The 15,187-nt window shown below is 45.9% G+C and overlaps 2 protein-coding genes across 3 annotated transcripts in view; one reads left to right on the top strand and one right to left on the bottom strand.

Moving 5' to 3' along the window:
* SPRTN (SprT-like N-terminal domain) overlaps positions 1-15,187 on the bottom strand; it is a 38,889-nt gene that overhangs the window by 4,304 nt on the left and 19,398 nt on the right. Inside the window, exons 1-2 of one of the 2 annotated variants that reach the window (XM_068154221.1) lie at positions 2,777-3,084; positions 1,259-1,358 (exon numbers count right to left, since the gene is read on the bottom strand). In XM_068154221.1, the coding sequence (XP_068010322.1) occupies positions 1,259-1,358; positions 2,777-3,054 (378 nt within the window). In that variant the 5' untranslated portion in view covers positions 3,055-3,084. Of the gene's footprint in view, positions 1-1,258; positions 1,359-2,776; positions 3,085-15,187 lie in introns of those variants that run through there. The other variant, XM_068154230.1, reaches the window with a different exon arrangement.
* Positions 3,213-9,633, top strand: EXOC8 (exocyst complex component 8). The gene is made up of 2 exons (XM_068154207.1): positions 3,213-4,856; positions 5,492-9,633. The coding sequence occupies exons 1-2, from the start codon at positions 3,339-3,341 to the stop codon at positions 6,098-6,100; spliced, it is 2,127 nt and encodes a 708-aa protein (XP_068010308.1). The 5' UTR covers positions 3,213-3,338; the 3' UTR covers positions 6,101-9,633.

Raw genomic sequence — 15,187 nt, 5'->3', positions numbered from 1 at the left:
ATGAACCTGGTCTCCTTCTATGACAAGATGACTGACTATTGGATGACGGAAAGGCTGTGGATGTTGTTCACCTGGACTTCCATAAGGCCTTTGACAGTTTCTGATAGCATTCTCCAAAAACTGGCTGGTCATGGCTTAGATGGGCACTCTGCTGGGTAAAGCACTGGCTGGCTGGCCAGGCCCAAAGAGTAGTGGTCCATGGCATCAAATCAACCTGGTGGCCAGTCAAAAGTGGTGTTCCCCAAGGCTCAGTATTGGAAACATCCAAGTCATTGATAAAGAAATTGAACATGACTAAGAGGATCAAACATGCCCTCCGTAAGTTTGCAGATGACATGAAATTAGGTGGGAGTGTTGATCTGCTTGAGGGTAGGGAAGCTCTACAGAGACCTGGATAGGTTGGACTGATGGGCTAAGGTCAATTCTATGACCTTCGACAAGGCCAAATGCCAGGTACTGCACCTGGACCACAACAACCCCATGCAACGCTACAAGCCTGGGGAAGAATGGCTAGAGAGCTATGTGGCAGAAAAGGACCTGGGGATACTGATTGACAGTGTGCCCAAGTGGCATCCTGGCCTGTATTAGAAATAGTGTAACCAGCAGGACCAGGTAAGTGACTGTCCCTCTGTACTCTGTTGGTGAGGCAGCACCTCGAGTCCTGTGTTCAGTTTTGAGCACTGCAGTACAGGAAGGACATTGAGGCACTGGAGCAGGTACAGAGAAGGGCTACTAAGCTGGTGAAGGGCCTGAAGAAGGGCCCCAGAGGGAACTGGGGCTATTTAGTCTACAAAAAACGAGGCTGAGGGGAAGCCATATTGCTCTCTACAAGTACCTGAAAGGAGGTTGTAGAGAGGTAGGCACTGGTCTAACAAGTAATTAATGATAGAACAAGAGGGAATGGCCTCAGACTGTGCCAGGGGAGGTTTAGACTAGGCATTAGGAAAAAAAATGTCATGGAAAGGGTTGTCAGGCACTGGAGCAGGGTGCTCAAGGAGTTGGTTGAATTGCCATCCCTGGATGTGTTTAAAAGCCATGCAGATCTGGTGCTTGGGGACACAGTGTAGTGACAGACTTGGTGGAGTGGGTGAAATGGTTGGGCTAGATGATCTCAGAGGTCCTTTCTGGCCTGGATGATTCTATGAATAAAGCCACCACTGTATATAAGAATCACACTATGAAATGTAAAATGTTTGTATGGAGTGGGGAGAAGGCACAATACACTTTATGGACAGATTTATGAGGAAGCTTTAAATACCTCAATGAGATCCTTCCTTGGTCTCAGCTTTAGGAGTGGCTCACTTAAACGAATGGAACACATTCCACCTCTTCCTTCATATCGACACACACCAGCACAGCTGAAATAGACACAAAGAAAATACAAAAAGCTATTTGTTTCTGTGGTACATGAATTGAGAACTCGAGTTGAAATGCTGTCCCCTACCAACACACATTAAGTAACTCAAAATATGAAAAAGCACTTCTAGTAGTTCCTTGGAAACTCAGCATCACTAAGCAAAACAAAATCAACCAACATAAAATCCCAAACCAAATATAAAGTCCATAATTTTCTTAGAAAAGCTGTGATTTAATTAGTAAAAGTGTAACTATTAGATCTGTTGCAGTCATTTAATTGAAACCCCATACTCCTGCAGGAAAAAAAAGGCAAACCCAAACCCACAACAGCTAACCTGTTCAGAAGGAAGAAAACTGTTTTTCATTAGAACTTCTGATGGAGTAAAATATATAAGAGATGCTGGAGATTCATTGCAGCTAGCACCAACTTAACTGCTGGTTGGTGCAATTTCACCTCACACCCTCTCCCAGCTTTTGACCCTTACTGAACCTTCACGTGCTATTATTTCTGTGTGCTAATAATACAGAATAAAATACTTATTTTTAATTTATTTTTGTTACTGAGTTAATCCTCCACCAGTATCCAAATACTTTCAAGTGTACAGAGTAGTGCAATCAGTAGAGGACAAGAGGGGCAGGACTCCTGCAGACATCACTTGCATCAGCTGATCTGCTGCAGAACTGCAGACTACACTTCAAATGTGGCTGTTTGTGTTTTTTTTTAATCACATATTTCCTGTATATTCCCTTTCCTAGTCTATTCTAAGTCTTGTTGATATGCTGCTATTTCATATCTGCTCTGATGCCATGCCATACAGCTACCATAAAAACTGCAAACAAGAAAAATGACAGCAATACAAATATGCTATTTTAAGTTTCAACATGCACAGTTTAAGACCAAGTTATTTATTCTGCATCTCTACAGTTTTGCCTGCATCACAGGAAAAGCCATTTATGGCTACCAAGGCCAACAAATCAGAGACAAAAAAAGTAGTAACAGTGACCAACCTGGGGTAAAAACCGTGTTACAAAGATAGATCAAACATCTGGAAGAGAAGCTGTGGCAGTGGTATACCGTGGCCAGAAAGCCACAGCTACGAGCAGTGCATAGTGACAGGGGACAGCTTTTCCTCCATCTCCGCGAAACCTACAGCTCTCTGACGAGCTGCTGCTTACTTGGCGACGCATCGCCCCGTATGACAGGTCTGGCACGGCATCAGTACGCTGCTGGGGCCGCTGAAAGGGCAGTTTCTCAAACCTGAGACCAGTGCCCACCACCCAGCTGCACAGCTCGGCAGGAGCCAACTTCAGCGGCCGCTTTCCGCTCGCTGCTGCCGCCATCCCGAGCCCGAGCCCCATCCCGACACGGGGCTGCCCCGCGAGCCGGCCCAATACGCCCCAACCCGGTCCCGGTGCGTACAGGGTCATGCGTGGGCTCCATGAGACCTCGACAGCCGCCAGGCGTCCCCAGAACAGCATCTCGTTGAACTGCACGAAGAGGCCATGCACGTCGGGGCTGGGGTCCAGCAGCTCCCAGGCCTCGTCCACCACCGACAGCGGGCGGTAGGGCGAGGGGTCCGGCGACACTTCAGAACACGCCACCACCGCTGTTGCTGCCGCCGCGGCCGCCTCTTTATCCTCCGCTTCCCACAACTCCTGGAGTTGCAGGGCCAGCGCGAAATCCTCCTGCTCCTCCATCCCGCGCAGCACCAACTCCGCAACGCACAGTCCCCGGCGCACGCGCACTGCGCTACAGGACAGATCCGCCTCGCCACCGCGCACGCGCCGGAGCACGCTCCGTTACCCCCATCCTTCGGCGCTTGCGCGTGGAGGGTTCCGCGGGCGCCCCGCCCCACCGGCGGCCGGCGCTACCCGTCGATCCGGGCACTCGCTTTCCGGTGGGGTCCCCGCGCTTGCGCAATTGGCGCAGAAACGCGGCGCAGCCGGCGGTAGGGACGGTAGGGCGGCTGGAGGTAGCAGCGATGGCGCTAGCAGTGGGCGAAGGCGGCGGGAGCCGGCTACGGCGGCAGCTGGAGTCGGGAGGCTTTGCGGCTGGAGAGTATGTGAAGCAGCTGTCGCAGCAGTCGGACGGGGACCGGGACTTGCAGGAACACCGGCAGCGCATTCAGGCGCTGAGCGAGGAGACGGCCCAGAGCCTGAAGCGCAATGTCTACCAGAACTACCGGCAGTTCATCGAGACGGCGCGGGAGATCAGCTACTTGGAAAGCGAGATGTACCAGCTCAGCCACATCCTCACTGAGCAGAAGGGCATCATGGAGGCCGTTACCCAGGCCCTGCTTCTCCAGGCCGACCGCGACGACCCCACCCTGGGCGCCCGCCGCGCCGCCGCCGCCGACCCGTTCCTGCCGCTGTCAGCCAAGGAGGCAGCAGCCAGCGAGGAGGGACGGCAGCGCACTCTTACCACCCTTCTGGAGAAAGTGGAAGGTTGCCGCGACCTTCTACCTGAGAGCCCCGGCAAGTACCTGGTCTACAACGGCGATCTGGTGGAGTACGATGCCGACCACATGGCACAGATCCAGCGGGTGCACGCCTTCCTTATGAACGACTGCCTGCTTGTGGCCACTGCTTTGCCCAACCGCCGCGGCGCCTACCGCTACGACGCGCTCTACCCCCTCGACGGGCTGGCTGTGGTCAACGTTAAGGACAACCCGCCCATGAAGGACATGTTCAAACTGCTTATGTTCCCTGAGAGCCGCATCTTCCAGGCCGAGAATGCCAAGATTAAGAAGGAGTGGCTGGAGGTGCTGGAGGAAACTAAGCGCAACCGGGCCCTCAGTGAGAAGCGACGCCTGGAACAGGAAGCTTTACCCCGGCCTGCCCCGACACCTCCTGAATCCACCAACCCCTTTGAGGAGGATGAGGATGAGGAAAAAGAAGAGCCTTCTGCTGAGGAAGAGGTGGTTGACCTTTCACTGGAGTGGATCCAGGAGCTGCCTGAGGACCTGGACGTCTGCATTGCTCAGCGGGACTTTGAGGGGGCAGTGGACCTCTTGGATAAACTCAACGAGTACCTGGGGGACAAGCCTGTGAGCCAGCCCGTGAAGGAGCTGCGGGCCAAGGTGGATGAGCGGGTACGGCAGCTTACAGATGTGCTGGTGTTTGAGCTGTCTCCAGACCGCTCACTGCGGGGAGGACCACGGGCCACCCGCCGAGCCGTGTCCCAGCTCATTCGCTTGGGTCAGTCCACCAAGGCCTGTGAGCTCTTCCTGAAGAACCGGGCAGCTGCGGTGCAGACAGCCATCCGACAGCTGCGTATTGAGGGTGCCACACTGCTGTACATCCACAAGCTCTGCCATGTCTTCTTCACCAGCCTTCTAGAGACAGCAAAAGAGTTTGAGACAGACTTCGCCGGCAACAATGGCTGCTACTCGGCATTTGTTGTCTGGGCCCGCTCTTCCATGAAGATGTTTGTGGATGCCTTCAGTAAGCAAGTATTTGATAGTAAAGAGAGCTTGTCAACCGCAGCAGAATGTGTCAAGGTAAGAGGGTCCAAAAAGATTGGAGTGACGTGATAGCCAAAACAAAGCCTGCAAATTTCCTTATTTCTAGTTTAGTTGTTGACTCTTGAGTGGGTCTCCTGAAAAGTTTTGTGCATGTGTTTGGGGTTGCTTTGGGCTTTTTTCAATTTAACAAAGGAAAGCACTAAGATTAAAAACACAGCAAGAAAAATCCTGCTTTTTGCAAAAACCATTTGTTTTTGGTTTGCCTTTAACCAGTAGGAGGTCTTAAAATTTACATAAATAAGCCACATCTGAATGATGAGTATATTAAGAAAACTTTTTGCTTGTTTTCCAAGTCTGTCCTGGACTACATTTCAGTAATGTTTTGAAAGACTAACTTTATGATTACATGATTTCTTTCAGCTTTTATTAGGAAAATTAAAAACCAAAAAAGTGTGTGTGGGCTTATAATGTAACTGTCCACAGTAATTTTGACAGGCAGGGTTTATCTTTCAGTTATTAATGTCTTATTACTAAGGAAATTCTTAAAGCTGGAGCAATTAGTGAAGTGTGACTTATCCTTCCCTGATGTTTCCTGAGACTGATGAATTTGGTAAATGTGTAAAGGAGACCTGTGTAACAGTAACACCTTTTGCTTTTTATTAATATGCAAGGTAGCTAAAGAGCACTGCAAGCAGCTTAGCGAGATTGGACTGGATCTCACCTTCATCATTCATGCTCTTCTGGTAAAGGATATCAAAGGTGCTTTACAGAGCTACAAGGATATCATCATCGAGGCCACCAAGCACCGCAACTCTGAGGAGATGTGGAGAAAGATGAACCTAATGACCCCAGAGGCACTTGGGAAACTCAGGGAGGAGATGAGGAGCTGCGGTGTAGGCAATTTTGACCAATATACAGGTGATGACTGCTGGGTCAATCTTAGTTACACTGTAGTAGCTTTCACTAAGCAGACTATGGCCTTCTTGGAGGAAGCATTAAAGCTTTACTTTCCTGAACTGCATATGGTTCTTTTGGAGAGTCTCGTGGAAATCATCCTGGTGGCTGTCCAGCATGTGGATTATAGCTTACGCTGTGAACAGGACCCTGAGAAGAAAGCATTCATTAGGCAGAATGCATCCTTCCTGTATGAAACTGTCCTTCCTGTTGTGGAAAAAAGATTTGAGGAAGGAGTTGGGAAGCCAGCCAAGCAGCTACAGGATCTGAGAAATGCTTCAAGATTGATGCGTGTAAATCCAGAAAGTACCACCTCCGTGGTGTGAAGTGACCTAACTGTTCTTAAGAACAGAATGTGAAAGCACTTAATAAAAATGTTGTACATTGAATATATGAACTAAATGTTTTTCTTGATTCCCTGAAAATTGCAGAAGTCTAACTGCTGCATTTCAGAAGATGAAGACTTACAATCAAAGCCTGCAAGGATGCAATGCTTTTCTTCATGGACAGGGGGTAGGAGAGTGAGGAATGAAGTCAAGGTCACATCCTTGGAGAGCATATCCTGTAAGAATGGCTTATGTAGGGTTAGTAACTTGGAAAATACTGTAATACACAATTTCTGGTCAAAACTTTGTGAAAGTCTTAAATATATGTACATCACATAGCAGAAGATAATTTTGCATTGTGTCACTCTAGGACCTATTCTTTTTTTAAGGCAGTGTTCTCATAGAAAGGAAAGTGCTGAAGTGCTCTGAGGGTGTGGTAGTCAATGAGGCATGTCCACCATCCAGATGTGACTCAGCACTGCGGAAAAGCAACATGGATTTGCATGGTCTGATTTGTTTGGTAGCAATGTAGACTCTCCACTATCTCCAGCATTCAGATTCTTTCCATTCATTCAAATATTTTTTTTTGGTACAGGTTTTTTGTGTTTGGTTGAAAGGGCTGCTATTTAAGATGGCCTGTCAAATTACAGTGCTCTCAGATCAAACTTTCTGCTGTCAGAAACATTTGTTCCTTTCAGAGGAGAATTGAGATTAATCTTCTCTTCCCCTTTGTGTTCCTCTTCCTTGTTCTCTCATGGATTTCATTGAAGGCAAGTCCACTTGGTGAAGTATACATTCTTGCTTGAGGTGCTGTCCTAAATGCATTATGGGCCATTACTGACAGAAACCATAGAGAAGAGGCATAAATGCTGTTGAGATGATATACTGGGCAGGGAGAGGGTCTGAAGTTACTTTTCCATTTGGAAGGAACAGCATGTTAGTTTTTCTGTACAGAAGCATGACAGAGAGACCAGGAGTGAGGCTTTTTGTAAATGATGCAGTCTTCAAAATACACAGCCTTCCAGGTAAATATTAGTATTGTTTCCTATAGTTCAGCAATAACCAAGAATAATTCTCCTTTTAGCAGAAAACACAAGGACTATATTTGGTTGGGAACTCTGATATAGATGGGGGAACATTGTGAGTGGTGATGGCTATCTTGTTTAATACTTGTCTCTGAAAATAAAATAAGCCAAGTCTTGTGTAGAGGCTGGCTTTAGTGTCAGCATCATCTTCTAAGCCATGTAATCTTATTCCTCTTTGCTGCAGATTTGCTTAGTTGTGAGAAATTCATGTGTTGTGGTTTGATCCCAACCAGTTGGCAGCAAAGCACCATGCAGCTGCTCGCTCCTACACCTGTCTGGTGTGATGGGGAGGAGAGCTCAAAGGTGGAAACAAAGGACAAGGAGGGCTCACTCACCAGTTATGGTCATGGGTGAAAGGCAGGTTCTTGGGGAAACAGTTTAATTTAAACAAAACTACCACGAGTTCACTAATGGAATCAGAATAGGATGGTGATAAATAGAATCTGATCTTAAATACACATTCTAACCACCTGTCCCTTCTTGGGCCCAGTTCTGCTACCTCCTCCCCTGCAGAGGAGCAGGAAATGAAGGTTGCAGTCAGTCCCAGTCCATTCCATCTTGTTTCTGCTGCTCCTTCAGAGGGAAAGCTAATAATCCTGCCCTGTGACAACATGGGGTCCCTCCCAGGAGAGACAGTCCTCCACAGCTTCTCCTGCCAGCATGGCTCTCTTCTGTGGGTGATGGTACTCCTAGTGACAAAGCACTCTGTCACAGGCCTCCCTCAGTGTCACAGTATCCATCAGGAGCAATTTCCCTGTTCCATTGGCAGCCGATGGGCTCCTGCCCCACTGTTGACATGTAAGGCCTGCAGAGACAGCTTGCCATCTCACCATGGGCTGAATGTGAGTAGCTGCTCCAGTGTACTTCCCCGCTTCCTGACCTCAGTGCCTGCATGGTTGTTTCTACCGTGTCCCACTACTTTATGACACGAAAGAGCTCCAACAAGAAACACAATGCTCAACAGGTTTTTCCTTTCAAATCTGTTATCACAGAGGTGCTGATTAGTTCAACCTTGGCCAGAGGCAGGTCCAACTTGGAGCAGGGGGAGCTTCTCCAAGCTTCTTGTAGTAGCCACACCAGTTGCTCCTTTTCCCAGAACCAAGCACCCCGAGGCACAAACTCAACACATTCCATCCCTCACCTCTGTAAATCATGTTTTTGAGTTATCATTAAAATCACATTAATCACAATATTTATAAACTTCACATCAACAAAAGACTTTTCCACATCAAAATAACATCATCAGAATACCAAAATAAAATGGGCAACTCATACACATTCCCATTGTTCTTCACCACAGTTAAAAGAACCAAAATCCTGATGATTATTTGGCTAACATTGTGAAGTCTAGTCCATGTTTTGCCTGTGACCAAATTACTGCCCTTGTCTTGAATCCTTGCCTCATGTTGGCCACCAAAACTGACCATCATATTTTGAGTCCACCCAGCCAGCAACAAAGTATCACACAACTGCTTGCTCACACTTAGCCCTCTTTGGTGGGATAAAGTACAATGAAAGGTTCTAGTGTCGGGATAAAGGTCAGGGAGAGCTCACTCACCAATCACAGTTACTTGGCCTTCACTGGAGGCAGGTCCAGCTTTGAGCTGGGGAGGCTTCAAAGCTTCTTATAGGAGCCCTGACAGTATACCCCTTCACTGCTACTACCTTCTCCCAGGAGCAAACTCAGCACATCATGTTACAGCTGAATAACTTTGTATTAAGACAATAAGTGTTCTTAACTGAAGTAACTGAGCCTCCTATTGTGCTTTCAAATGAAAGCTTCTGCCTTTTCTATCAAGGCAATGAATGCCTTGTGACTGCCTGAACAAACAAATGCTATTGCTAGTAAAACATGCAGCCTAGCTGCTTGTAGGGAGGCTTCTGCGTCTCTCTTTTCACAGTGGTAGTTGGAGGCAGTTTTCAGTTTAGTGGCTACATTTTATTCTTTTGCTCTTTGGATGCGTTTTGAACTGTTAGATTTTGCAAAGCATCCTACTGTCTCTGCTTGCTTGCTTGCTTTCCAGTGTTTGGGCCTTTTGCTAGCAAGTAACAGGGGGAAAAAAACAACATACAAGATGGTTTTAAAGGGTAACTCATTGTCTTAGCTAAACCTGATTGAAAATCACCAGAATAGGTATAGCTTATTCTAAGGTACTGGGACAGTGAGGGTTAGAACTTACGTAAATGTGCTATGTCCAAGAGAGAGCCACACAGGCATTTTTTTCACTAGTGAACTGTTCTTTGTACCAGAACCTAGTGAAGTATATCAAAGTACTACATTCTCTATCATCTATTTAAAGCGGGCAAAGGTAGCGACCGGGCCACACTTAATGTGAGAAATACTTTCAAGTGGGTTATAAGGGAGAGCTCTCCATGATGACAGGTGTTTTGAAAGAGAGGGAAAAGAGAGAGCTGCTTCTTTTTTCTTCTTTTTTTTTTTTTTTTCCCTCTGAAGACAGATATATTTTATTGTTGTCTTTACAGCAAGAGAAAGCTGAGTAAATATAAATGGGCCTTTATGTATTTTGTTGTTTTGGGTGGTTTTCTGTGCAAGAGAAAGGTGAGATTCGCAGACTCATCAGGACCTGTCTGGTTTGTGCTGGGCCCATTTGGCCCTACCATGACATTGGGTGATCAAACATCATGTTTATGTGCCTGTCAAAATTCAAACACCTGTGGATTTGTATGAGCTGTGGTAAGGGAGCATTAATATTTTAAAACTTGTGAATCTAGTCAGATCATAATAAAAGAAATTCAGATAAATTTATGTATTAGAATTTAATGCAATACCTTTTCTGAACAGTGAGGACCATGTATTAAAGCTCTTGGACATACAACACTAGTGCTATGTATCTTTTCTTACTGCATCACCATCAGAAAGGGGATGTTGGTTCAAAGTTCAAGTCCATTAATAAATTTCCAGTGAAGTCAAAAGAGCTGTGGGTCAGTCATTTGTGAGGGAGATGTAAGAGGCAGGCAGGTGATGAGAGCCAAGTGGTGTCACTTCAGGTACTTTCTTACCAAGTCAGTGTGTGGCTTAATAAGGTGAAGTTGGCAGATAATGTTTCTCAAAGTTGTGTTTGATTCAAACTGGGGAGAGGCTGTACTCTTGCCTAATGAAACTTTGAGCAGATATGTAAGGCCTTACCAACACCAGGGCAGAGCAACACTATAGGGTTTGTTTCTTTCAAGAGATTATTTTGTCACCGGAGTTTGTTTCTACTGAACTGGAACGCTGAATGTGCAGTACAGTCATTCTCACTAGGGGGAGTTCTGCCCCTTGAAACCTCATCATGCAGTGGGCTGGCATGGGCATTAAAGCTGTGCTATCTTGAAGCATGGCTTGGGATGTTTTTGTAGTGCAATGTTGAATGAAGATGCTTCACTGAACAATTAAGATGTTAGGGTCAACTCTTTTCTCCTTCCTTGGTAGTGCTTTTCTTCTGCATTTTCTATGTTTTGTGCTATCAATTCCCTATGTTTTCTTTTCCTGATGTGTTTCTATACCATCTGCAGACATCCTGCAGAGGATTTCAGCTTTCTACTTTCTTTAAAGGTATGTACCAACATGTGACTTTTGTTCTGCCTGAGAGACACTGCAGGCTGCCACCCCTGCAGAGATGTGAAAAGTTACTTATCTCAGTTTCAGCTGTCTCATGTAAGATGTTCAGCTTAATGACTTATCAAAGTCCAGCTTGTGTGACCACTTGTCATTTTACTTCAATATTGGACTGAAATTCCACTGAGTGATCATGTTCATAATGCAGATTTGCACTCCAGCACAATAATGGTCTGCAATAAAGCACAATAACGGTCTGCTCCACCAATCTTCATAACTTACACACTCTACATTGCCTTTGTCATGTAACTATTTTTGAGTTGGGTTACCTTTTACTTAAAAGTATTAGTAGTTCTTCAAACTGCCTGTGTATTTCCTTTAAGAAGATCAGATCTAGAGTGGGGCTTATCTGTCAAGGAGCTTTGTGAGCATAGCCTGTAGATACAACCCTTTTCTCAGAGGCCCAAGAGCTGTGATATTCATGCAGTCACTACAAACTCTGAAAGGTAGTGGTGAGAGAAACACTGTGAACTGTGGGAAGAATGTTTCCCAGTCTTATGTAGTATATTGCTTTTTGAAAATACATTTATGCCCTTTATAGTCATAGGGTATGCTGACTGGAGTAATAGAGAATTTGACTGAGCCACCTCAGATGCAGCTGTATTTAGGAAACTTTGCTTATACAACTTCAGTGGCTTCAGTGTGCCCTGTAACACAGTTCTTGACTTCAGGGTAACAGACTGAATTAGATTCTCTGCTACAGATGTGCTCTGTTTGACACAATAGAGAGAAAGCACTAGCAAGGGGCCTTGCCTATGCTGTCCTACAAGCAGTATTCCCCTTCCCAGTGGTTTACATGGATGATCACAGTATCACAGTATAACTAAGGTTGGAAGAGACCTCGAGGATCATCAAGCCCAACCTATCAACACAGACCTCATGACTAGACCATGGCACCAAGTGCCACGTCCAATCTCCTCTTGAACACCTCCAGGGACGGTGACTCCACCACCTCCCTGGGCAGCCCATTCCAATGACAAATTACTCGCTCGGTGAAGAATTTTCTCCTCACCTCTAGTCTAAACCTCCCCTGGCACAGCTTGAGACTATGTCCCCTTGTTCTGGTGCTGGTTGCCTGGGAGAAGAGACCAGCCCCTTCCTGGCTACAACCACCTTTCAGGTAGTTGTAGAGGGCAATGAGGTCAGAACAGCTTTAAGACAGTTTTTGTTCACTCTTCTGTGACCCTGTGGCATTTACCCTCTCTTGCTCCCTTGCAGTAGCTGGGCCATAGCTCAACTCCTTATGTCGGCCTGAGGACCCCACTTCTCTCCCAAGCAGATAATACAAGAGAATGGAGACAACCTGCTCCCTAAATTACTTGAAAGGAGCTGTGATGGCACATGGTTACCAGCGGAGGGCCCCCAAGTGCTCTGCACTGGTGAGCATCAACCCAGCGCGGGGAAAACAGACATCTGCCACTTGTGCGAACAGGTAGGATTGCATTCAATTTGTTCTCATAGACCAGTATGACAGCCAAAAGCAAGTACAGAAGCTGAGATATTAATCTCTTCATGTCATGTCAGGACCTGGACTCTGATGTATTGTCTTAGATTACCTAAAATACCATTTGGCCTTGCAGCTGTTGGGAATCTTGTTCAAATATGCTAATACATACGCATGTGATTATTGAAGGCACTGCACAAGGGAGGTGGACCAGGGAAAAGAGCAGGCAGCATTCAACTCATTGCTGTTTGAGAAATCCTTGGAGATTCTTGGGTTAATGATGATTTCAAGTTACTTTAAAAAAAACAAATCCTGCATCTCTTCAGCTAGTTGCACCAACACACATCAGATAGTTGCACCAACACACAGAGTTCTTCCTCCGTCCTCCCAGAGAGCTGATCCAGTCAAAACAAAAGTTCTTACAAAGGTGAGAGTTAGCCAGATCCTTTGTGATATGAGGTATCTGATATGAACCAAAACACCTGCAAAATGGCAAAATTCAGATCCAAACTTCAGACACTCCCACAGCCTGACTGTGGGCCATGGGAAAACTTTGCCTCAAACACATCCAGATTTCAGGTTCTCTGGGCTTTGCATATTTTCTACTGTTTCTAATTTGGTGTTTTCATTTGGTTTGGTTTGGTTTGGCTTTGGGTTTGGATGGTGTTTTTTATTTTTTGTTTGGTTGGTTTTGGTTTTGGTTTGGTTTGGTCACAGTTTTACTGCTGCAGTTCTGGGGATTTCTGTTACGTTCATTTTCTGTTCCTTGGACTCAGTTTTCACAATAGGAAGGGGCCTGGCTCGCTCCCTCCCTCAGCTACTGCAGGATGGAGTTGTCTGGGTGGTTGAAACTCTGCAGAGAATCCTTCCTTCCTCAGGATTCATTGAATTTTTCTCTCAAAATGTGGGTCCCTGATAAGTAGCTCCAGTTCTGCTTTTCTTTCCCCTCACTAACAATTGGCAGGATTGTTTGTTTTCCCACTTTGCAATTTAATTTCTCCAGCAGAGGTGCCAGATTGGCTTTGTGGAGGAAGGAGGCCAAACTGTGTGCTAAATGGCAGTCCATGCATCTGTCTTAACACAGTTCAGGCCATACAACTCCCTGCCCACTCACACTAATGACAATATACTTGGGGACCCAGGGGATTGGGAAGGTTGGAAGATCTGTAATTTTTCTCCCTCCAACTTCTATCCAGCAAGCACACACTGAAGAGCATAGTATGTCCCCCTAAAATTGAGAGGCCCACTCCTACACTCAGAGCTATTCAGATGTTAAAGTGCTTTTCACATGTGGAGCATCAATAAATTTATGTTGAATTTTGCAAAAAACAACTGGCAAGGAATCAATAGGAGGGTGAAGGGTGACACCAGAGCAGCAACAGCATGTGAGCAAAGTGTGTGTTTCCATGACACCTCAACTCTAGTGTGACCAACTGTGGTTCCAAACAAAGCTTTCCCTTTCTTCATTGGGAGCAGTAGGCTCTGTAGATCACCAGTGCTGCAACTCTCCAGGAGGCAGCAATAATAGAACTGGATATGCTAAAATAAAGTTCCTTCATCTGGTGACCCATGGCACTGTGTTAGGGTGGAGGAAATGCCTTCATTACAAACCACAATGTTTTACAAGGGATGCACAGCTAGTGTGGATCAGCTGCTGTTGTGGAATGTGGTTCTTCTTGAGCCTGACACCACTGCTAGCTGACATCAGGGGTAGCAGTCCCAGTCTCCTGCCCACAACTCTGTCCTCCTTCATTTTACCCAGACTGAGCATCTCCCACCATAAGTACTTCCCTTCTTCTGTTCACTTTGCCTTAAATTAGGTCTCTTCCCTGCCAGTGGGATTAAACACCAGTTTGTTTGCTTGGTGATAAGTGATGTATACAGTAGGCATAAGGTCCTTGTGACATTGCCTAGCATCTTCACACCAAATAGTCCCTCTCTTGGTGTGCCTATAATCACTCACCATTTTTTGTTTTCCCCTGAAGTTTATTACCATTTAAATAGCCTTCCAGCCTGAGTTATCCTGGGAGGTTTCTGGCTTTGCTGCCTCATGCTCTGTGAAATTAATTCCTGTAAGATCATGTGCTCACATGAAAATGCTACAAGTTCAACTAAACTGGTTTAAGAACAGTTTTAAACCCACACAAGACCTTCTGTGGCCTTTTATTTTTAACTAGATCACTTTCTACATACTTGGCTTGGAGTATGATACGCTTAGACAGGAAAGTGTTTATTCCCAGCCAACATTACAGCACCAAATCCAGCTGTGTGGTGCAAGATTGTTTTTTTTTTCCCCTCACTACTGTGGGCAAATTTGATATTGAACACAGCATGTGTTTTTAGGCCTTGAAGATTTAAGGGCCAGACTGCAAATGCCTTTATTCAGGAAGCAATTAATTGCACAAATTTCCTTCTTGCAGTCAATGCAGTGTTCATCCAGGTAATACTCCCTGCAAGGCAATAGCTCATGCCTGCACACTACTTTTATTACTGTATGTCTCAGCTAATTAGTTCCTGTTGGATGGTAGGCCAGGTAGCTACAGGGGGTTCAGATAAAAGTTATAATCAGTTAAGGTAATCTAAAGATAGCATGAAGAAGAAAACCAAATGGTTTGTCTTCCTGCTGGTCCTTTCCTTCTTTCTCTTTCTTTCGTTTTCTTTTTCTTTCTTTCTTTCTTTCTTTCTTTCTTTCTTTCCTTCCTTCCTTCCTTCCTTCCTTCCTTCCTTCCCTTTCCTTCCTTCCTTCCTTCCTTCCTTCCTCCTTCCTTCCTTCCTTCCTTCCTTCCTTCCTTCCTTCCTTCCTTCCTTCCTTCCTTCCTTCCTTCCTTCCTTCCTTCCTTCCTTCCTTCCTTCCTTCCCTTCCTTCCTTCCTTCCTTCCCTTCCTTCCTTCCTTCCTTCCTTACCTTCCTTCCTTCCTTCCTTCCTTCCTTCCTTCCTT

Source organism: Melanerpes formicivorus, unplaced genomic scaffold (assembly GCF_026170545.1).
Source record: "Melanerpes formicivorus ecotype bairdi unplaced genomic scaffold, bMelFor1.0.p_v2 SCAF_2, whole genome shotgun sequence".
Classification (NCBI taxonomy): Eukaryota; Metazoa; Chordata; class Aves; order Piciformes; family Picidae; genus Melanerpes; species Melanerpes formicivorus.
This window is presented reverse-complemented; position numbering and strand designations above follow the sequence as displayed.